The sequence below is a fragment of the Macrotis lagotis genome, chromosome 8 (genome assembly GCF_037893015.1).
Source record: "Macrotis lagotis isolate mMagLag1 chromosome 8, bilby.v1.9.chrom.fasta, whole genome shotgun sequence".
In the NCBI taxonomy this organism is placed as follows: Eukaryota; Metazoa; Chordata; class Mammalia; order Peramelemorphia; family Peramelidae; genus Macrotis; species Macrotis lagotis.
In genome coordinates, this window is record NC_133665.1 from 134280033 (window position 1) to 134305304 (window position 25272).

A 25272-nucleotide genomic window follows, 5' to 3' on the forward strand; every position below is an offset into this window, starting at 1 on the left:
CACCCCTCGCAGGAGTCTTAACCTGAAGTCCATGAACTTTTTTTAAAAATGTTTTTGATAACTTTCTTTTTTTTTTTTGCAAGGCAAATGGGGTTAAGTGGCTTGCCCAAGGCCACACAGCTAGGTAATTATCAAGTGTCTGTGACCGGATTTGAACCCAGGTACTCCTGACTCCAGGGCTGGTGCTTTATCCACTGCACTACCTAGCCACCCCTGATAACTTTATTTCAATATATAATCTTATGTATTTTAAATGAATTCTAGAGGGGCAGAACCCACAAAAGGATGGGATGAAACAATTTTCCAACCCAAGAAAATTTCAAAGGTTAGCAAGAAAGGTCTGTTGCACCTAAGGAGAGAGTGGAGCACAGTCCAGTGAAGGCTACAGCAGTATAGACTGGACCCCAGCAATCCAGGGGTGATTGAATCAGTTGCTGTAGCTACATCTTCCAGGATTCTCAGTCCCCAGTCAGTAAGGTGTGGGATTACTAGTAAGGAGGAGATTACAAGAGTTTCTTTGCTGGCACTGGGAGTAAGACTTTGTTGTACTACACATACCTGGACCTGGGTCACAATCCTAGGTCTTAATCCCAGGGTAAGAAGGAGGACTAGCTTGACAAGGGAGTGGAACCCTGGTCATAGTTCCAGGATAGAAAAGAGTGCATGTGGTCACTCAAAGACCAGCACACAAGCCAGGAGAATACCAAACACACCTCTTCATACCTTGGAAGAATTGAAAACTTATAGAACTAGAACAAGCTTTGAGATTAGGTGCAGAACTTTTTTTTTTTTTTTAGATTTTTGCAAGGCAAATGGGGTTAAGTGGCTTGCCCAAGGCCACACAGCTAGGTAATTATTAAGTGTCTGAGACATGATTTGAACCCAGGTACTCCTGACTCCAGGGCCGGTGCTCTGTCCACTGTGCCAGCTAGCCGCCCCTAAGTGCAGAACTTTTGTGCAGAATTAGTTGCACAAAAACCTGAAGCTTGGGACACTGCTCTCTCCACTCCAGGAACAAAGTCCAACTTTTATATAAAGTTAAAAGTCAAGAAATAGGCTGGAAAAAGATCAAAAGACATAAAAAGGAATCTGACCATAGAAAGTTACTATGGTGACAGGGAAGATAGAAACACAACCTCAGAAGAAGAAAACTTCATCCAAAGCCTCAAAGAAAAATATGAATTGGTCTTGGGTCTAACAAGAATTTCTGGAAACATTTAAAAATATTTTTAAAAATCATATAAGAGGGGGCAGCTAGATGGCGCAGTGGAGAGAGCACTGGCCCTGGAGTCAGGAGTACCTGAGTTCAAATCTGGCCTCAGACATTTGGTAATTACCTAGCTGTGTGGCCTTGGGCAAGCCACTTAACCCCACTGCCTTGCAAAAAAAAAAAGCCTAAAAGAAAAACAATCATATAACAGAGGTAGAGGAAAAATTGGGATGGATGTGATGAAAAGAAAATCATGAAAAAGAGTCAACAGTTTGGTAAAGGAGGCACAAAAATGCTGAAGAAAATAATACTTTAAAAAAACAAATGGTAAAAAGAGGCACAAAAATTCATTGAAAACAGTTCCTTAAAAAGAGGAATTGGCTGGTGGGAAAACAGGTTTTTCTGACAGCATTCTGCTGTCAAAACTCACTGACAAAAACTCCTTAAAAAAAAGCAAAATTGACCCCATGGAAAAAATATATACAAAAATTCACTGAAGAAAAGAACTCTTTTAAAAGCAGAATTGATCAAATGGAAAAGGAGATATAAAAGCTCACTAAAGAAAATAATTCCTTAAAAAAACAGAATTGGGTAAATGGAAGCTAATGACTACATGAGATATCAAAAAAAATTAAAAAGAGTGATAAAATGCAAGAAATATAAAGTATCTCATTGGAAAAAACTGTGGAACTGGAAAAATAGATTGAGCAAAGATAATTTAAGAACTATTTGGGGGTGGCTAGGTGGCATAGTGGATAAAACACTGGCCCTGGAGTCAGGAGTACCTGGGTTCAAATCTGGTCTCAGACACTTAATAATTACCAACTGTGTGGCCTTGGGCAAGCCACTTAACCCCATTTGCCTTGCAAAAGCCTAAAAACAAAAAAGAATTATTTGACTAATTGAAAACCAAGATTAAAAAATATATATAGATATAATTTTTACAAGAAATTGTGAAAGAAAACTTCCTTGACATTCTAGAAGCAGAGGGTAAAATAATAATCATCCATCAGTTGTCTACTGAAAGAGAAAAGGAAAGGAAAGCCTCTAATATGAATATAGTCAAATTCCAGAGCTCCCAAGTCAAGGAGAAAACTTTGCAAGAAGTCAAAGAAACAATTTAAATATGGTAGAATCATAGTTATTATAACAGGGAATCAAAGGGAGAAGAATCCCATGAGTTTGACCTATACTGATAGGTTTATTGGATGGTAAGTGGTTAAAATGACTGTGCTGAGGAAGTAGGGACCATTAGTGACAAAGGCAGAACTGCTTTTTGGAGGGGTTCCTCTGGGAGAGAGGTGAAATGATGGCTTGAAGAGGTAACAATTGTTCAATAAGTTTTCCTTTCATAATGGGGTAGACCTAGACATAGCTGCATCATTTTTCTTAGTAGTTCTGCTTGGTTTCAGCTCCCTAGAACATCCCAATTCCCCTAGGTTAAACTGATCATTTCAAATATAATTACCATGCACTGACTCAATTTTTTATACACAATACCTTCTCAACTCCCTTGGTTTCCTCTTCCTTCTGACTGGAAGACTATCTCTCTCTGTCTCTGTCTGTCTCTCTGTCTCTGTCTCTGTCTGTCTGTCTGTCTGTCTGTCTCTCTCTCCCTTCTCCCTCTCAACCTCCTTCAGCTCTGCTCTGTTTCTATTCAGTAAATCGCCATACCCTCCAGAGTTCTAAACCCTCCCTTTTCAGCTTCTTTTTAGGTATCATTTTTTCCTCATTAGATTGTAAACTCCCCAAGGGCAGAGACTATCTTTCTTTTTCTCTTTTGTATCACTTGGCACATGGTAGATTCTTAATAAATCTTTACTGAATTGAATTACAGGTAGGGAGTGAGTCAGCTGGGAAGAGAATTGATTTTTTATATATTCTATAGTGCAGTGGTTAGAGAACTGGTCCTCATAACAGGAGAATCTGAGTTCAAATTTGACCTTAGTTTCTCGCTGTGTGTTCAGACCCTAGTTGTGCCACACTGGGCAAGTCACTTAACCCCTGCTTCCCTTAATCTATGGGAGAAGGAAATGATCAGTGACTCCAGTATCTTAGCCAAGAAAACTCCAAAATGGGATCATAAAGGTCCAACACAACTGAAATGACTCAGTAATAACTTTTTCAAAGTTTAGCAGAGTGCCTTAAACAGAGTATGTAATAATTGTTTATTATTTGCTTAAGAAAGTGCAGGGAAAATAGATTTTTTTTTTTTCTCAGCAAAGGTAGAAGAGAGGTTAAATACTTTGAAAGAGAAATGGACTGAGTAGGTTTAAAGTAGGAAAGTAAAGAGGTTTTGGAATAACTGGACCAATTAGAATTCCTTGGAATTATTCAAAGTTCCTACTTACAGGGTCATATGGTCCTGTATTACCTTCCTCTGACCCCTCTTCATTTTGGTGGCCAACAGAGCCATAACAAGGAACGGTCACTGGTATTTTACCTCAGAGTAGGAACTTATGGGTGCCAACTCAGAGGTTTTGACACTAGCTGTTGCTATGGCCTTGTTCTAGATAGTAGCAGATTCTTCTAGGCTTCTCCACCTACAGAGAGCATCACAGAGAAAATATACACAAGGAAAGGGCAGAATGTTCTTCCAGTCAATCCCTCCAAAATGACAATATTTTGAGTTTCTTTTTTTAAAAAAAATTTATTTATTTAAGGCATTGGGGTTAAGTGACTTGCCCAAGATCACACAGCTAGGCAATTATTAAGTGTCTGAGGCTGAATTTGAATTCAGGTCCTCCTGATTCCAGGGCCGGTGCTCTATCCATTGGGCCACCTAGCTGGCCCCCAAAATGGCAATATTTTTAATTGAGCTGGGGGCTTGTCAGTAGAAATAGGTTGTCAGAATCCAGGGGGAGCAAGTGACCTAGTCTGATGATTTGAAAGCTGCCCCCTAAAACAAGTCTTTTCTGGGCTGCCTGCCTCCTCAGGAGAAGCCTTCTCTGCCCTGACTCACATGGGGCCCTTTCTCATCTGGCCCTGGGTCCTGCCGAGCTCTTCTGAGAGTAGAGCTGCCTTTGAAGTGGGGACAGCGCTGGTCTCCATGGAGCTCCATGGGAGGTGGAGCCGGATGAGACCCGGGCCTTGTGTTTTTGTTTCTAGGTCCGTCCTCAAAAGAAAAATTAGCTTTAAAGATGATGCACAGAGACAGTGTGTGGCTTGAAAATCAAATGGGGGGAAAAGTTGCATAAGTTTCTGGCACATTTATTCATCAATTTACTTTTTCCCAACTAGTTTTTAACTGGCTTAAAAAGGTGAGCAGGATTGAATTTCTGATATCTGGACTTTGCCCTTACATAGACCATGGTGCTCCCAATAGGTGCAAACTAAACAAAGAAAACAAAAATAAGCTTAAATAAAGTTAATAAAATTAAAACTAAGAGGTCCTTAGAGGTCCAGTCCCTTCATTTGACAGATGATGAACCTTAGACAGAGACCTGAGTTTGATCCTATATGACCCAGTCAAGTGACTTAAACCTCTTCAGGTGTCAGCTTTTTCATCTGTAAAATGGGGATAATAATGCTGCCTATCTCATAGGATGCTAAATATCGGGGATACAAAGAAAAGCAAAAGACAATCCTTGCCCCAAGGAGCTCACGGTCTGAGGAAACAGCATTTAGACAGTTGTGTTGATGATGATGATGATGATATTTGTCCTTCATTCTTGAAGAGAACCATGATCTCTGGGAAGTGATGTTATGACAAGCAAGTGAATTGGATTTGAGTGAGGGGCACTGTGCTCAGTAATCAGTCCCACTTTCTTCTCTGGAGCCATCTGGGTCTATTTATGACAGTCTAAACAGAAGATAATCAAGAGAGGGAAGGTTCCAGAATGAAAAGGGATTGGGAAAGCCTTCCTGCAGAATTTTGTCTGGGACTTGAAGGAAGTCAGGGATGACAGGAGGCCGAGGTGAGGAAGAAGAGCCTTCAGGCATGGTAGGCAACCTGTCAAAAGTCTTAGAGTTGGGAGATGGAATATCTTGTTCAAGGAACATCTAGGAGGCCAGTATCGTGGTTTGAAAAGTATAGAGTGGAGTGGAAAGGTTTGGGGTAAGGGGAGAGATTATGAAGAACTTGGAAAGCCAAATAGAGATTTTGTAATTGAATCTAAAGGTGCTAGGGAGTCACTAGAGTCTATTGAGTATAAAGGTCAGACCTGTGCCCTAGGAAGATCATTTTGACAGGCAGAATGAAGGATGGATTGGAGTGGGGTAGGGAAGGGGGAGAATAGTGACAGAAAGATGAAACAGGTATATAGTACAATAGACCAGACATGATGATAAGGTTCTTCACCATGGTGGTGATGTTGTCAGAGGAGAGAAGGACCTGGCATCAGATTGGACATGGAGAGTAAGAGAAAATGTGAGGGTTGAGATTAAAGCTTATATTTTGAGGCTAGGTTACTGGAAGGATGGTAATACCCACAACAGTAATAAGAAAGTTGGGAAGATGGGAGGATTTGGGAGAAAAGAAAATGAGCTCAGTGTTAGACATGCTGAATTTGAGATGTTCAGGACTTATGGTTTGAGATGTCTAATAATGGATAGTTGGAGACTTGAGACTACAAAATCAACAGAGAGGTAAGGGTTGGATAAAATATATGAATCATCAAATCGTTGAATCTATAGGAACTGATAAATTCACCAAATGAAATAATATCAAGAGATACAAGAAGACCCAGGACAGAGCCCAAAAGGATGCCTACATATTAGGCATAGTCTTGGTAAGAGCTGCCTCACCATTAGTAGCAGTGGTGGAGACCAGATGTAAAAGATTCAGCAAATGAGACTGAGGAGTAGCCAGACAAGGAGGAGGACATCAGGTTAAGACAGAATGATAGAACAGAAAGAGAAGATTATCAAAGAAAAGGGGGCGACCTTGTTGATATCAAATGCTTTACAGAGGTCAAGAAAGAAAACAATTGAGGGAAAGGTCATTACATTTGTCAATTTAGAAGATCATTGGTAATTTTGGAGAAAGTTTCAGTTAAATGATAAGATCTGAAGGTAGACTGTTGAGTATTGTTGAGAGGAAAAGAGAGGGGATATTGTTTATAGGTTGTGTTTACATCTAGTTTGCACCTTTGATTGACTGATTAACTCTGTGTTTCAATCAAAGAATTGGTTTTGATTGATAACAGCATCAATCAAAGAATATCATCAGTTACATTAACTGGGGTTGAGGGGTGTGGTACAATCTCTCTTATATATGTAAAACTCTTTGTAAACTTTTAGTTATATAAATATTGTTGTCCAGCTCTTTTTTCTTTTTTTCTTTTGGATTTCTTTTTGTAAGGCAATGGGATTAAGTGACTTGCCCAAGGTCACACAACTAGATAATTAATTATTGTCTGAGGTTGGATTTGAACTTGGGTTCTCCTGACTCCAGGGTCAGTGCTTTATTCATTGTGCCACCTAACTGCCCCTGTGTCCAACTTTTTATAACTCTATTTAGGGTTTTATTGGCAGAGATATTGGAGTGGTCTGTTATTTCCTTCTCTAGTTCGTTTCACAAATGAGGAAACTGAGGCAAACAAGGTAAAGTGACTTGCACAGGGTCAATAGGAAGTGTCTGAGGCTAAATTTGACCTCATGAATGAATCTTCCTGACTCCAGACCCATTAATTTATACACTGTGCAACCTTGCTGCTCCATATGAATATTAGCTATTATTTTGTGACTTGCTGTGGGTCACGGCACCACCTAACTTTCCCTGGTACCTGGATGGATTAAATATGAGGAAATTGAAGTAGACAGAAGTTAAATGAATTGCCCTGGGTCACACAATTAGGGTACATTGAACTTAAAACTGTCCAGACTCCAGGTTCAGAACTCTAACCGATGCCATCTACCTACATGAGAGTTCTTCTAAAATAGTTAAAGATTCCTAATTTGCATTTTAATACCAATACCTTCAGATCATTTGGGTAGGAGTATGTTACTTAAATTCATAATGCTTTTTAGGAGTTGATGAATTCTTTCATCAGCTTAGCTATGAAAGTACAGTCAGATGAAAATGGATCAGCTGAAGTAAGAGTTGTGTGATCACAACACAATTTTAAAAGGATTCTGTTTTGGTTCATCCAATTTCACACAAATAAAAGAGTGAGTCAATTGACTTTCCTACTACTTCACTCCCCATTCTTGTGACTTCCCAGAACAAAATACCTTTCTCTGGCACCATTTCTTTCCATGTGTTGTCTTCTCCTTTGATTTAGAATGCAAGCGTTTTGAGGGGAGGCACTATTCTGCTTTTGGATGTCTATCCCCAGTTTAGCAGTGTCTGGCATATTGCAAATCCCTACATAAATGCTTTCATTCATTCATTAATTTTTTTTCCATTTGTTCATGAATGAATTCACTCATTTATTCAGAACTTGTTCCAAATAAGTGAATGACTCTGTGGATCGCTATACATACTTAGAAAAGTGGATTCCTTGAAGAATTAAATATACTGTTAAATTGATTAAAATTCCAAACACTCCCTTCCTGGTGAAATATGTTTTCATTTGCCTTTTATCCATTTCCATCAAATGCCAAGCTTCTGGGAAAAAAGCTTTGTTCTTGGAAAGTGACATCTGGAGAGACACATTGGGGAGTGAGTCTGGAGTAGCTTATCACCTTATTTTGCCATTGACATAAAAGTGGGGTCAGGTCAACTCTGAGCCCCCAAGGTTACTTTCCCAACAGCTTAAAAAGACAAACAAACCAAAGAGCAGATAAGTGTTTCAGAGTTGTTTCAAAAATAAACTTTTTTCATGGGAAAAGCTAATTTTGCAGCTGCAGGAAAAGGATCAACTTCCAAAAGAACATTTAACTGTGGACTATCCCTCCATCAGCTAAGGATGGATCATATAATAATGACTTCTGAGAGTTTGACCTTAAAATTGATAATTAAATTAACTATTTGTTAACTTTCAGAATTTCCCTTAATGAGGGAGAAACAATAACCTCCAGGGTTTGACCTCGAGAAAGAGCAAAACAGAATTAGGTTAAACATTCACATTTATTAATATTTCTCTATGTGCACTGATTACATAGGAGTGTGTGGGGGACCTGGCTAGAGACCCAGAATACCAAAATAAGTTTTGTAGAAGGGTTCTTATGCCTTTTCACTATCTTAGGCAGGATCTGAAAAGCTTTTTCTAGCTTTGTCCCTCAAGGGAGTAAGATAGGACTGGATATCAGACATACCTCTTGGGAAATATGTCCAAGAGAACATGCCAGGAGGGATAGTTCCTCCCAAACCCAGGAGTTTTGTGTCTTATGCAAGACCTCCACAAAGCAATGTAAGTTATGTTAAGACCTCTGCAAGATAATATGAATTTTCTCCCTCCAGGATATCACAAGCCACTCAGTGACTTAATGAGGAATGAAGTCATTCCTTTCTCTTAAAAAGTCCAGATTCAAACTATTAGGGCAAGTCATTTGAAATTAGGAATCATTTAAATTGTGCCTTTAGTGGGGATGTGGGACACTTCATCTTGTAACTGGTACATAATCCATGGAATGTCTAGAATCAAGCTCTATGTGCTATATTTGACACAAATGTTTTTCTCTGGAATTCCATCTAGTACTTGAAAGTCCCTTATTCTAAAGTCCCATTGTGTCCCATGTCAGTAACCATGAGCTCTCAAAGGCTACATCAGTGGATCAGATGGTCTGCTAAGTTTTGATTTATCAAAATTGAAGAGTTTCCAGGATGATGCCAGTGAACAGAATTTTCATCTGTTGTCTGAAGAACAATCTACCTCACTTCAAAGAAAGGTAGTGGTAGAAGGTTGGCTGTTAAGGGATGGATTTTGTGGCTATGTCACCTCATGAAACACAAATGGGCTATGAACTGTCAATGGAAGGTGTGCCATTCTGGTGAAATCATGGATTTTTCTAAGTACCAGATACTTGAAGTTTCCAAGGGCTTGAAAAATACTCCCCATATAGACAATGCTTACCGAACTGAAATTCTGTTGAAATCATGGTTTTTTCCCCAAGAATCAAGTATTTTAAGTTGCTTGAAAAACATTCGCTACATAGACTTTCTGAACTGGAATTCCCAGTATCCTGGAAAATGTTTAGAAGAATTAGAAAGAAAATGCTTAGAAATTACTAGCATACTTCCTCTCTCCTTTCCCTTCTTATCAAGGTTACATCTATAGGCTTAGGCAGATTGACCACAAAATAGAGAGGGGAAATTTAGGATCTATGTGATATAACTTGGTCATCTATTAGTAACTTCTTTGTCATTATTTTCTGTATTTATGTTATCTTACTCTTCTGCTGTTTCTCTCCCGCTCCCTGCCCCCCCCCCCACCCAATCAGTGCCTATGTTAGTATAGAATATCTAATTCAAAGAAAGTGGAGGGAGCAGTTAATTTGGAATTAGAATGTCTGGATTCCAATTCCAGCCCTAATATTTACTATCTGTGTAAAATATTAGTATCTGCTCCACTGACAGGTCACAACCCATGCATGTTTATGAGGTTACACAGTCAACAAATCCATCCCCAGTAACTTTTGAAGTGAGGTAGTTTGTTCTCCAGACAATGGATGAATATTCTGTTCACTGACATTATACTGGAAAGTTTTTATTTTTTGTAAATCAAAACCTACCAGACCCACTGATGTCTCCTTTGAGAGCTCATTGTCACTGCCATTTTATAACTGTCTATAAAATAGAACAAGACAACCTCTGAAGCCTTTTCCAGTTCTAAATCTGATACTATGATATGGAATTAGGAAAAGCAAGAGAATGGGTTTCTTCATTGTTTTCGGGGGGGGGGGTTGTTGTCTGTTGAACCAATTGCTTCTTTCAAAAAGGAAGTCATGTTTCTGTCAGAATCTCTGATACCCCCATACTCCTACCCCACGCCTTAGTTAAACCTTTCCCAGACCTTTGTGTTTGTGCTATTTTTCCCTAAACGTTATGCCTTCTTAATGTAGATAATTTCCATCTTCTTCCAGATTTTGGAGGCTTCCTTCCTTTCATTCTTCTCTTCCTCCCTCCTTCCTTTTTTTTTCTTTCTTTCCTTCTTTTTTCTCCCACCCTTCCTTCCTTTCCCCCCTTCCCTTCCTCTTTCCTCTATCCCTTTCCTTTCTCCTTTGCTTCTTTCTTTTCTTTTTTTCTCTCTCTTTCCTTTTTTCCTTTTCTCTTTCATTCTCTCTTTTTCTTTTCTCTCTCTTTTTTTTTCTTTCTCTTTTCTTCCCAATACCAAAAGCAAACTTTTCCAGAAGGTGGAACAAGAGTAGACTTAGTGAGGCTGCAGAACCCTTAATCTTCCCTCTAGAGAAAAATGATTACTTAAAAAGTAAAAATAGCTTTATATCTAATACTGAACTTCAAATCCTGGTTGCTATTTCTGACCCATGTATATCCTCCCAAGATCCCAGGTGACTCGTGTCCTTTCATTCCTCTAAGCTCTTTCAAAGTTTTATTTTTTTTAAAGCATCACCTACTACTTAGTGATTCTGAGTTCACTAAAAGGTACTGAACAAATGAATAGAAATAGAAAACTATAAGTGGGTTCCCCATGAGCTCTGTGGGTACACTCATATAGTTGGATCTTTAGATCACCGGCCTCCTGCCCACTGGTTCCTGTTGGTTATCTAACCAGGAAGTCTGAACATGCCTTTATACAAAAACATTTCCTAACTTAGACATTTCCCTAAATGTCAATATGACCAAATTACATTTTTTTTGTCCTTATGAATGCCAGGGTTTAATTGCCCATAGGAACCATTAGAAATCATAAGTTAAATTGAGGACCTTAAGGAAACCACAGACTACATTTAAGTAGTATAGCTGATCCCAAAGATACACAGGGAAAAGAAAGGGGAGAGGAGAGAAAGTTTTAGAGAAAGAAATAAAGACTCTGGTCTATTAGGTAGTCAGTTTGACATTTAATGAAGATATCTTTTGAAACAATATCTGGGAATATTTAATGAGGTACCAAATATTCTTAAAATGATATTTGTCAAACTATCATTGATTTGGGGCATTTTTCATGTGAAAAAAATTCCTTGGTGATAGCTCAGACCACATTTACTGTTTCCTAGCCCTAGACTAGGATAAAGACTAGACTTGAGATTTCTCTGGTATAAGCAATTCTAGACAAAGAATTTCCTCTACTAAATCCTCTGAAATTTAGAGTCTGGAGCACCTGAGAAGTTAAGTGAGCTCCCCAGGGCCACACAGCCAGCATGGCTCAAAGATGGGACTTCATTGTCCTGGCTTTAAGGCCAGCTCTCTGGCCATTGTATCACACAGGATCACAGATACTTAATCTCATGTCTGTAAACTTAACTGAAATAATTGATAACCCAATTTCAATTATTTCCTTTGTAATTTTTTAATTTCAATTAATTTTAATTCATTTTCTTGGTAATCCTATGTATTTTATTTTTATACATTCAAAAATAGTTTCCTGAGAAGGGAATCTATATGTTTCACCAGACTACCAAAGGGTCCACAACACAAGAAAGCTTAAGACCTCCTATTCTAGACTTAGTAGAATAAAAATGATAGGGCAGGCAGCCAATTATTTTAATTAAACATCAGCTTGTTAGGTTCTCCAGTTCTCTGGGAGCACTTGGCAGGGCACTGTCTCGGTTTGCTATCTTAGAATGCTTCACTGAGCATTTGCTTCAGACATTTTTTTTAATGTTTTGCCATCAATAGGCCTTCAAGAAATACTTGTTGAATGAATGAATTTCAACAAACCCAACGAATATTACGTTATTCATTTCAGAAAGGAGGTCTGACTTCCCTATCACATTAAAAAAAGGACATTTTTTCTCTTTGTGATTAACTATTAAACCCAATAGTTGATTAACAAGAACAATTATCTTCTCTAGTCATAGTGGAAGATAGCAGATCCCAGAAGAATCAAGAGTTGGAGGTGCTGTAGAGCGCTGGATAAAAGAATGAAAGGTAGTACAGTTATGATGGAAAGAGCATTAAATGAGTGATGAAAAAGTCTGTCATTAAATCTGATAAGTCATATGACCTTGGCTGAGTAAGAAGTCATTTTGAAAAGTCTCAGTTTTTATATTTGTAAAATAAGGATGTTAATACTTGAACTATCAATTCTTCGCAGGATTGCTTTGTAACATTTTGTAAAAGGCTAGAGAAATGTAAATTATTCTTATTATACAAGCTGTCCCAAAAGTCTCAGTGCAAGTTTAAGTTTTAAAAGCTTTTTTAAAAAAAGCTTTCAGAGATCCTTTCAAAGCTCCTATTTTATAATTCTTCTATGCATTTGCAGATGATAAAAGATTACATGCAATTTTCATTTACATGACACATAAAACCCACTCCTCCCCATTTGAGATCAAATGACTCAAACTGAAATCCCAGGGGATGGCATGTGAGTGTATCATGTAAGAGAGGGGGATGAAAATATCTTCTCCGTCCTCAGCTAGTCAGTGTAAATCTATTGTTCCAACTTCACAGCATCTGTCATGGACTTCTCTTGAGAGCTTTTACAACCTCTAAACTACTGAAACAGCTTTTTCATTGGGTCTCTCTGACTCAAGTCTCTCCCCACTTCAATCTGAGCTACCAAAGTGATTTCCTTTAAAGCTGGTCTGATCATGCCACACTCTATTAATATTAAATGTTCTGTTTTGCCCTTGACCATCTGATCTTTCTCTATCTTCCTGGTCATCTTAAACTTGACTCTCCTTCATCCTCTGTCTTCCACAAATTCTAGTCTCCCCTCTCTCTGCCTTTGTGTTGGAAATCTCCCCAAGCCTGAAATACTCTCTTTTTCCATCTCCCTCTGGTTTGTCTGGCTTCCTTCAGAACTGGTTCAGATCCCATCAGTCTTCCAGATGCTGGTGCCTTCCCTCTCAGACTACCAGCATCTATTCTGCATATATTTATGTTATTTATTAGTTATTTACTTGATGTTTCCCCTCCTAGAATGTAAGTTAGGTTGGTGGCCCCACCAGTCAGCTCTTCCTGATCCCCCTAGCTGCTAATGATCCCCCATTCCCTTGTATCCATCTTGTATGTATTTATATATGTAACTACTGTTTTCCCAACTTGAATGTAAACACCTTGAGGACAGGGAATTGGTTCACTTTTTGACTTTGTATCTCCTGCACCTACCCCAGCCTCTGCCACACAAAGGTGCTTCATGAATATTTGTTGATTGACCATGGGCATCTGAAGTTGTACCATCGGAACACAGTAACTATCTCTATGATTGGAGATATCACCTAAATTGACTGTTTTTGAAAGGACATGGGTATTCTGGTTGAAGTATGGAGGAAATGTATGAATGCTAAATGTCTGTTGAAGACAATTGGAAAAACAAAGCCTTTTCAAACTAAGGGAGATGGGATGACAGCCTTTGGCATGTCAATGGATATTTTAGGTGGGGACAGCGATTTCTTCCATAGGTACAAAAGGAAGTGAAGAGAAAAAAGGCAATCTCATGTCTCTGACTTCCACAGAAAGTCCACCCCACAACCCAGGGGGTTATACCATTTATGTCACAAGAGAACATTTAGATTTTCTAGACAGACTTTGGTGAGCCATTTCCCAGGAGGCATGACCTCTTCATTTAGAAACACAGCATCAGGGCACGTCTGGGAAATGCCACAGCAGGACATGTCTGGGAACTCAAACTGCTCAGCATTATGGATAACAAAATTCCTTGTCACCAGCCCTACCATCTGTTCTCCTCATTTCCATCAGTGTTGCCATAAGCAGATTCTCCTGAACATATTTTCAACTGGTCTAGGTCCCTGTTGAATCAGCCTCTACAGACTGGGTCAGCACAAATCTCCAAGCAGCATCTGCAGCCAACTCCAAAAGGCATAATCCTGCTGGGACATATTCCTTGGGTCCATAGTGAGTGGGGACTTAGTGCTATAACATTTGAAAAAGAATACTACTGCAGCCGATATAGTTTCATTGCGGAAGGATTGCTTCAATTCAGTGATACTCTTTTTCTCAAGTAGGATATCATATCCAAACTGACAGTTTTCTGTAAGAAACACGGAAGTCAGAGATAGTTAGCGTAAAGGAATGGGGATAGGAGAGGGAGGGTTATGTGTATGGCCAATTTGACTGAATCAAAGAACTTGAGAGAGTAATACATAATGAAGACTTAGATAAGTTGGGGCTAGATGGAAAAGGACTTTAAAAGCTAAAGAGAGAGATTCATATTTTATCCTAGAGACAATAAGGAACCACTGGAGTGTACTGAGCAGGAAAATCATGTAATCAGATCTGCACTTAAGGAAAATCACTTTAGTAGCAGTGCATAGGCTGGCTCAGAGTGAAGAGAGACTTGGGAAGATCTATTAGGAGATGATTTTGATAATCTAGATGAGAGGGCATGAAGGTATGAACTGAGGTGGTACCTGTGTGGGTAGAGAAAAGAGATTGGATTTGAGAGACATCGTAGTTATAAATGGCAAGAGTTGGCAAATGATTGGATATGTGGAGTGAAGGAAAGTGAAGAGTCAAGGATAATACCAAGGTTGGGAAGCTCAGAGAATGGAGGGAACAGAAAGGCAAGTTTGAAAGAGGGAAGGATTTAGGGGAAGTAATAAGATCAATTTTGGGCATATTCTGTTTGAGATGTCTCTGGGATAAACCAATTTACTCTAGGGAAAGGGTGCCATAGACTGGATTAGGGGTTCTGGACCTCCTTGCCCTCTTCCCATGATCCAGATATAACTCTCAGGGAAAGGTCAAAGACTCTAAAACACTGTGACTTCCCATTTCAATATTCTCTATGCTGTTTGTCAGTGTTGCCAAGAAGAAACCATAGTCTAAATGGGATGATAAAGACTAATAAAAAAGATCAAGACTAAAAACAGAAAAGAAAATAGTAGAATTTTCCTAAAAATTCCCATTGGCTTCTCACAATCTACCAAAAAACTCATCTTCACATTCACAACCTCTATAACTAGGCTCCAAACTATATTTCCAGTCTTATAATATAACTAACCCCCTGTGCCAGAGTCATTTTGGCCTATTTGGCATTTCCTAAGTACACATTGGGCTTTTCTGCCTTAGATATTTGCATTTATGCCCTTCCTTCTGTCTGGAATGCCATTGTAACCCATTTTTATATATCGAAGGTCTACTCATTCTTTGAGGTTCATTTTGAATGAGCTAGTTCAGGGATGTGATGACCAGTCTTTTCAAGTTCTGACATTGCCTCCATATTGTCTTTTCCTGATCAATCCATTTATAATGGCTCTCCCCATCCCTAGGAATGCCAAAGACCTCAGTTTGCTCCTCTTATGGGGGATACTTATCATAGTCTACCTTGTACTGCAAGTTGTTCATTTGTGAACATGTCTTATCTCCCCTTGTAGATTATAAACACAGTGAGGGCAAGGTTAGTGCTTGGCTCATCCCACTATTGGGCCTCAGACACAGTAGGTAGTCAATACCTATTGAATGAACAAAGGTGAACTTAGTGTTCTCTGTTCTAAACTCTTTGTTTGCAACTTAATCTGTCATCTCTACAGTAATAGTATTTCAACTTTAACTTCTTTCTTCTACTAAATCTGAAGGTGGGGGAATGAGATCCCTGGGATTCATCTTGGCCACAAGGCAGACATCATAGCTATCATGCATGAGGACATCGATGGCCACAACATTCCACTGATTTTCCCATGGGTCCAGCTCCAAGATTTCCTTGGAGATAATCTCATGTCGATCTGAAAAACAGAGAAAGGTAAGATAAAGTGATACTGGTTTTAGCCAAATTCATTAGACTAAATTTTAGAACAAATAGAGTTCTCCTCGTGAAGATGACAGTCTAATTGGGAGCCATATTTACGGTAATACTATGCACTTAGACTGGGGGTAATTATGGGAATGCTTCTTGATCTGTTAGTAGGTCATTTCCTGGGAACTGAGCATGAAATCTGGCCCCTTCTGGTGAGCCACTTGCTAAAAGACATGTACAATTAGAGGCTACTACATATAGAAAGGAACCACCCTACCCCCAACCCCCAAACAGGGGTTATATTAAAGATAATTGGCCAATGGGATTGGCCCACATAGTGAATTTGGAGAGATTTAAAAGATACTTGTCGATTAATTGATCAATAGATTCCTGAAATATTTTTGGCAGCCAATTATGGAATCTGACAATTTCCAAGGAAATAACTGAAGATAACCCAGAGGAGAATGAAGAAAGCATATAGTGGGGTCAAGCAGGCTCCAACACATAACATGTACAATCCTATATAAGAAAGAGGAGGGGGTAAAAAAAGATGGAATCTCAGAAATATTCGACTAGAGGAAAAAAGGGCTGGTTCCATAATAAGAGCAAGGAAGAACTAGTGGAGAGTTTGTGTGATGCCCTGGCATCCATGCTTTGGGAAGAGAACTGGAGAATTGCATGTGTTGGGAACTGGCATCACAAGGGCACAAAATGAGGGAAGTGTGTGAGACAAGCAGGAGGCTGGGTTTGAATCCAGAAATTGGAATGGATTCACTTTGGTGAGTTTTTTCACCACTTCCCTCCTCCCCCCACTTTTTACCTTCATTTCTATTTATTGCTGCAACTGATCTTTTTTGTCAAGGCTGTTTTGCTTGTTTTTGAAATGAATTTTTTTTCCCCAAGGAAAAGGCTTTGTAGATAAACCTAGTTTAGCTATAAAACTCATTTTATCTGTCAGGGTACTATTTGTTTGTGCCCTTCATGTTGCTAGATTCAGTTCTTTCAGTCATTTCAGGAAAGTAGGAGTCATCCAAGGTTCTGGTCCAGTTTTCTTCTTTGTCCAGTTGCTACTAGTCTGTAATAGGCATGAACCCACCGAGGAATGTCATTGTGTTTTGGAAGCAGCCTGCGTAGGGCCAGGTGGTGGGCGCACCAGAGAGTGCTTGTATTGGCACAGGGCTGCAGACCCTGCCTATCACAAAGCCAACAAGCCCACCCACAGGAAGGCAGGAAAGGTTTCTTGCAGCCCACCCAGCTTTCTCCCTGCCAGAGAAAGAAGACATGGAGAATATTCTCCCTCTCTGTCTGCTTGTGTCTGTCTCTCTCTCTGTCTCTCCCTCTTTCTCTCTGTCTCCCTTCCTGTCTGATGTCATTGTCTCTGTTTATCTCGGTTTCTCCCTCCCTCTGTTGGTCTGTCTGTTTCCATCTCTTTCTGTCTGTCTCTCTCTCCTTTCCTTCCTCCCTTTCTGTCTCTCTCCCTCCCTCCCTCTCTCTTTCCCTTCCTCTCCCTCTCCTCCTTTTCTCTCTCCTTCCCTCTATGCCTCTCTCCTTTCCTCCCTTCCTCTCTCTTTACTCTCTCCCTCCCTCCTTCCTTCCCTCTGTCTCTTTCTCTCTTCCTTCTTCTCTCTGTCTCTCTCTTTCCCTCTTTCCTTCTTTGTCTTTCTCCTTCCTTTCCTCTCTGTCTCTCCATTTCTCTGTCTCTTTCCCTCCTGTCTGACTCTCTCTCCTTTTCTCCCTCCCTCTCTTCTTTCTCTCTCCTTCTCTCTCTCTCTCTCTCTCTCTCTCTCTCTCTCTCTCTCTCTCTCTCTCTCCCCCCCTCCCCCCACCCCAGCTTTCTGTAATGAAGGCAAATGACTCCCTTATGCACTGGACCCTGTTGCAGAGCTCACCCCAGCTGTGGCAGTTTGGAGGATGCCCCTTTATTCTGTTCCCTGGCCATCCAGGGGCCCTCCTAGTATTAGGTCTTCCTCTTCTGCCTTCCATATCTAAGATATATGTCAGTTGGTCAGAAGTCAATAAACATTAATTAAGCTCCTACTATTTGCTAAGCCTTGATAACATACCAGGAAAGGTAAAAGACAGTCCTTGCCCTCAAGGAGCTCACAGATTATGGGAAGACAACATACAAGTAACTATACAAACAAGCCATATGGAGGATGCATAGGAGGGAATCAGCAGTGGCATAGCATGAGGGTTAAGAGGGATTGGGCAAGGGAAGATAGAAGGTGGGATTTTATCAGGGAAGCCTGAACATGGAAATGAAGAACATTCCATACACAAGATACAGCCAGCAACAAGTCCAGGAGCTGGGAGATGGAGGGTCTTGTCTGACCAGCTAATTAGAAGCAGCTACCTGTGTGTGGAGCTGAGTTCAAATCTGATCTCAGAAATTTCCTGTGTGACTCTAGACAAGTCACTGTTTCTTCATCAGTAAAAACGGTGATAACATTTGCCTCTCAGAGTTGTCATGAAGATCAAATTGATACAATAATCATAAAATGCGTTGCAAGCCTTTGAGGTCTCTGTAAATGCTATCTACTGTTATCTGGGTTGATACAAACCTGATTCCTACCTCTCTCCTGATACCCTCCTCCCCTCCTTTGAAATGCATAAAATATCACCAGCACATTATTGGCCCTACACATGTGTCCCTTAAATATCTATCGACTTATTCAGCTACCGACCATTTACTTCTGGTAATTTATTGACACCTTAATCTTAGGAGTCTGTCCCAGATGATGGATGAGCATTGTTAGAGTGTTTATTAACTAACACAACACTTTATCATTAGCTACTGAATCATTACTGGAGGAACTTACACTGGGTACACTTCAACACCCCCCCAAGCTCCCACCCCATCTGTTCTAGGAAGTTCTTATTCTTATCTTTAAGGACTTCAACTATGACATTTTTAAGGGCATTGAAAAGATAAGATGAAAGATCATCTTTCAGTATCATTTCCACGCAGAGAGCATGGATTTGATTTGTGAATCAGTGTCTGTCACATGGTCATGTACAAGGTCAGTCCTGTCCTCAAACCCCTGGATCCCTTCTCAGATAATAGGTGACTTATTAAAAAATTAATAAATAGATGTTGAGAGAACTTTGGACACTTACTGCTTTTAACCCAAATTAGGTAGAGCCATTCCAGTGGATATCACAAAACTTGATGCTTGAATACCACGGAAATGATTTATCTATATCATCCTATATCCTCCAATGTTTCAATTACAGCATTCTCTGGGCCAAGCTCCATCATTCGGCATGTCTAAATTTAATTTTCTTTCAGTAATGTATGATAACTACTCTAATCTATATACTTTCATATCTAAATCACATAATGGATGAGACTGGAAGAGAGCAAACTTTTATGAGAGATTAGTCAAAATAAATAACCCCTTACTGCAGCTGTCAGAAAAGGAGGCTTCTGAGCTGCAAACTTATTAGGTCAGTAGGAAGCTGACTTAATTACAACACAGAAATTATAACACTGGACTATACATTTGTAAACCAAGAGATATCCTGATTTTTTAATTTGCTTCTGATGGGATAATTTAGATAGATGATAGTGGAAGATAAGTCCACACCTTATTAGCAGTTTGCAGACACACCTAGATATGTACATTTACATCAAACTAGAGTATATATACACACACATACATATATATTCTTAGGTACTTTTAAATTATCCATATTGATATGGAGATCTCCCATATGAAAGTTGAATTGAATGATCTGTAAGATCCCTAAAGCCTTAACATTTTACAATTCAAATATTCAAATGAAGGCTGACACTTCTGGAGGTGTAGTGTTTTGAGATTTGCCACTTCAGGTGGGTAGGACCTCAAAAAGCCTTTTATGTAGCTTAGAGTTTATTACCAAATACCCGTACCCTACTTTGGGGCTGTCCCTGGCACACATGTAACATCACCAAATATTCATGTGCCATGAAGAATGATGTTTTCTGACATTAAAAGTGAACAATGATAAAAAGAAAAATTAAGAAATACACTCTAGGGGCAGCTAGGTGGCACAGTGGATAGAGCACTGGCCCTGGAGTCAGGAGTACCTGAGTTCAAATTTGGCCTCAGACACTTAATAATTACCTAGCTGTGTGGCCTTGGGCAAACCATTTAACCCCATTGCCTTGCAAAAAAACCCACAACAAAACGAGACAAACCAAAACTTAAAAAAAAACTTAAAAAAAAACTTAAAGAAATACCCCTCAGTTTCATTCCCTTATCTAGAATGAGCTATGAAGCTCTCTACATTACTTGGTCATAGACCTGGCTTTTGTTGGTTAAAAAGGACCATGATCTGGCTGAACAATCTGTCTTCAGCCCAATTCTGGAGGTCTCTGGAGTCCCTTGAACTTCCTTGCCTTTAGATTTAGACCCAGAGATGTAGCAGTTTACATTTCACCATAAATTCATTCAGAATGAATTTCACCAGTTTTACATTTCACCACACACCACATATGAGAATGGTTGATGAATTCAGTTCAGGATCAAATGTAATTGGTAATGATTTCTTTACTGAAATGTAGAGTCCTCTTCCTGGATTCTCTCAATCTTCCCCAGGGGAGCCTTGGAGGGAGGGGAGACAAGGATTACAAAGGAGACCAGTACTCCATCAAGATCTCAGCAACAGTGCCTAAACACCTTTTCAGTCTCTAATCCACTCCCACTCCCTTGGTACTTAGCCAAACAGCCTTCTGATGCTCAAAGGCACCTTGTTTCCTTCCCTGCTTCTTGTTTTTGAAATGAAATCATGACATAATGAATGCCACATAAATTGTAAGCAAAAGTTCAAAAATAGTACAAATGTCAATTAAACAATAGTAAAACCAATGTTCTCAAATTCCTTGAAATACCTTCCCCCCAATTTACAAAGATTACCCCAATTTACAAATAGACAAAGATTATAAAGTTTTTCTTTTGCCAACAAAAAAACCTTTCAAAGCAATCAAATTCAAAATTCAAATCAAAAGGAGTAACGTTCACCTTTACCCAACTATTTCAGTTTAGACACTAACACACTCTTGACACAGGAAACAACTCTTGTATTTCAAACATCAAAGTGAGATTGTTGGATCCTGGCCAGCACCAAAATCTCAAGATATAGAAACATTTTCCCACCCCTCCGGGCCAGTGGAGAGATGTAAAAAATGTCCTATTGATGATTAAATTCACATACACATGGCACACCAATTAAGACCAGTCAAAAGAAATATGAGTCATAGGTACAGACTTCATAAAACAAAATCCAAATTTCCCAATCCCTGAAAAAAAAATTCTTTCCCTTTTCACTATACTAATTAAACCACGAAAGTTCCCAATCAATAACCTATTGAAAAACATAGTCATTGCCCGCCCACCCCCTCCCCAAACCAGGAAAAAGGCATGGGGGTCCCTTGATTTCTAAAATAAGTTTTTTTGAGACTTGGGTTTGAGTTTTGAAGTTTCACAAAGGAAGATTTCTGTTCTTCCTCCCCTCTCCCTCTGCAGAGGATGGGAACTGCAGAGAATGAGAGAAAGCCTTTGAGCTTACTTGAGATGTTGATAGTACAATTTAGAGTTGTTGCATTTTTAAACAGTAGTCAACACCATTGGGGAGAGTGAAATTCGTTGTGGGCATCAAGGTCTGCTTCGGGTCTGCTTCAGCATCTAGAGATGTCTGCAGTCAGTCACAGGTCCAGGGGCCTGGGTTGTGCCCAGAGCACATGGTCAGGCAGGCAGTTGCGGCCAAATAGAACAACAGGCCCTCTACATCTGGTTCATGGTGCTGGTACCAACTCCTGCTGAGCAAGAAGCTTCATCCCCTGGGGTACTGCCTCAGAGACTCTTCCAGCTGACTACTTAATGTTAACTACTTGTTTTCTCACTTTTGCTGGTTCCTCTTTGTTTAAGGGTCAGTCCCCTAAGTAACAAATACTTTCTCCAGAATCTTCTGCCCTGGGATGTTGCCTGGTTCTCTTGCTGTATCTGCTATGTCCTTCTTCCGGACTTTACTCAGATAACACACATATGGTTAGTCCCTGTTCGGGCACCAATGTGTAGAGTCCCACTTTCTGGACTCTCAATCTTCCCCAGGCAAGCCTTGGAGGGAGGGGAGACAAGGATTAAAAAGGAGACAAGTATTCCATCAAGATTTCCAAGTGCTCTGTTTATTCACCAAAGCAACAGTGCCTAAATACCAGTCTCTAATCCACTCCCACTCCTGTGGACTTTAGCCAAACAACCTCCTGATGCTCAAAGGCATCAGATGATGATAATAATAATTTACAATGGTTCCCAGCACTGGAACAACTTTGAGCTTCTGGATGCAGTTTCTGGAAGGTCCTGGATCTCTGGAGGCTTCAAGTATCCCATTTCAGAAGATTTACTATCTAAAGCTTCCTGACTTGGTTTTCTAGGCTCCTTTAGACCCTCAGAGGCCTTCAGATATGATGTTACAAGGAGTAACTGGGGTCTCTACCACCTCTCTAACCTCACTGACAATTTTTCTCGTGTGCCACAGAGAAAAATTGAGGAGCTCCACAGGGAAGATGACCAATTATCAGACGGTGATGATACACAACACTAACTCCATAGCTACTGAGCAAAACATGGATACTAAGACTGCTAATGAAATACACAGCACAATTGGCATTTTTATGATAAAATGACAAATAAAAATGGCAAATAAAGAATAGGAAAATAATATTACTAGTCCCCCAAAGAGGAACAAGAATCAGAGAGCTTGGTTTCATTTTCCAGTCTTTATCTAATTAAACTCTTAATTGAAAATGATAGTATTGTCTGCATTGATCAAATGAGATAATATTTGTAAAGTGCCTAATATAGTTCCTGGCTATATAGTGGTTACCCGTCCCTTATTCTCCACTCTCTGGCTAGTATAGTTAGAAATATTCTCAAGGTGAATGTCTCTGTATTTTTGTTCAGTCATTTCAGTCGTGTCCAGCTCTTCATGATCCCATTTGGGTTTTCTTGGCTGAGACACTAGAGTGATTTGCTATTTCCTTCTCCACATAATTTTATAGATGAGGAAACTGAGGGAATCAGGCTGAAGTGATTCATCCAGGGTCACTTAGCTAGTAAGTGTCTGAGGCTGGAATTTTGAAGTCAACAAAATGAATCTTCTGATTCCAAGCTCAGGACTCTATCCATTGAGCCACTTTATTTCTGTACTTACCAAACTATAAATTCAATGAACAAATTAAGGCCCTTATACTTCCACCAGAAGTCAACTACTATTGTGTAAAAACTTTTTTTTTTTTTTTTAGTTTTTGCACGGCAACGGGGTTAAGTGGCTTGCCCAAGGCCACACAGCTAGGTAATTATTAAGTGTCTGAGGCCAGATTTGAACTCAGGTACTCCTGACTCCAAGGCCAGTGCTCTATCCACTGTGCCACCTAGCCGCCCTGTAAAAACATTTTCCATAAGAAGACATGCTATTTTAAGTTATGAATTGTGAATGCCTATCTCAGTCAAGCTTATATTGATTAAGTATTTGTGGAATTAGGAGTCTAGGTCTGTCTTATTCGTCTTCTTCTAGAGAGTTTGCTATTACTGCAAAGGGTGATAGGCTGCTCTCCTAGAGTGCCATGAGAAACTTTGCTATCTTGAGTCAGAACAGAAAGTCCTTGATCAACTTATTGCAAACAAAGCTCAAAATTCCTTATTTTCAGAATGTCTAATCACAACTCTGTCACTGCCCCAATAACTCAACTTTGAAATCCCTTCATTTTTCTTCTAAGTATTACCTTATTTATCTCTTTGTCTCATTATTTTAAAAGGCTGCATGTTGGTTAACTTAATGGAGAGCTTGGCTATGGCACCTGATTTCTTTGCTTTTTTTTGTAATGACGTCTGTTAATGGGTTGGGTCCTTTCCTTGAAACTATACAAAAGAAAGGAATACTTGGATCTAGAGTACTCAAGTCGTCAGTATATTTAAGTAGGGACAATGTAACATCATGAAAACATGCTTTTCCTTACTTGGACAAAATACATTCTTGTTATGCAATTATTTTATCTGGCCATAAAAGTGGTAGAGGACTTGGGTTGACAGCAGCTTTACAAATTATTACCTCTTTGACCTTGGGCAACTTACTTAAAGTAAAAAAAAAGAGGCTGGAAGAAAGGAGGAATGTTCTAGCTCCAAATCTATGATTTTATGGGTCATTAAACATAAAGATAAATTTTAAAATAGAAAATCATATGATAATGCATGGGATAGATACTTGATCAATATTTACTGAATAAATGGATGGATAAAGCTTTATTGACCCTTTTAATCCTAAAACAAATGTAAATGAGATACATTTGTATGGGTCTAAGCAATTTCCACAGCCTAATGCACATAAAAGAACAGTGCATAATATTTATAATGATTTGGACACCATGGATTTTTCTATAGCACCCCCCACCCAAAAAACAAGTCAAAACAGGTCAGATTCCAGAAGGGTTAAATACTCTTATTGAAAGACTCCAGGGAATAGAGTTTTTTCCATTATTAAACATTAACAATAGAGAGAAATTATTATTAATATCCAATATCTTGGGGAGATTCAGAGCTCTCCTTTTCTTCTAAATTTCCTATTTTAAAAAGTTTAATTTATTGAAAGACATTAAAGATAATGAGATTGCATTAACTCTTCTCATCTTGATTGGACCCACCCAATTTTACAAGGATTTAATCCAAGATGGGCGAAGTCCATTATGTTCTGAGTGTAGCAACATTTTTGATATGATGTCACTCTTAATTCCTCAGCAAACATGGTAGATATATAAACTGTGGTCCAGCTTCCATGATTGTTTTTGGTCTAAGAGAAATGGCCAAATGACCATCCTTTTAGTAATAACTTGCTGGCCTTATTAAGTTACCCAGAAATCATGTCTCTCAAACTTTTTTAAACACTACAATATTAGCCAAAAGTTAATGATTCATGAAGAATCATGAAAGATTTGACATACCTGTATAGAGACAAGACTGTGATAAATCACCAAGGTGATAGATTAGGATGAAGTCAATGCACATAGACTCTCATCACTTCTCACCTGGATAACTACAATAACCTATTAATCAGTCTCCCATCTTTTCCTTTTTCAATCCATCCTCCAATCAATCAATCAATCAATCAATAAACATTTATTAGGCATATACTATGTACCAGACACAATGCTAAACATGGAGGATACCAAAAGAAGTCAAATTTCAAGGAACTTACAGTCTAATGGGGGAGACAACATGCAAAAAAGAAATATATTTAAAGCAAGTTATCTATTAGATAAGAGGAAAGGTATAGCTGTGAAATGGATATTTCTAAAGCATAGATCTAACCGTATCATTCTCTTGT

At 39.2% G+C, this 25272-nt stretch overlaps 1 protein-coding gene across 1 annotated transcript in view; it reads right to left on the bottom strand.

Moving 5' to 3' along the window:
* Positions 1-10374: 10374 nt before the first annotated feature.
* The window catches only part of KBTBD12 (kelch repeat and BTB domain containing 12), an 81264-nt gene continuing 66366 nt past the window's right edge, over positions 10375-25272 (bottom strand). Inside the window, exon 6 of the mRNA XM_074198423.1 lies at positions 10375-15901. Within this exon, the coding sequence (XP_074054524.1) occupies positions 15726-15901 (176 nt within the window). The 3' untranslated portion in view covers positions 10375-15725. The remainder of the gene's footprint in view (positions 15902-25272) is intronic.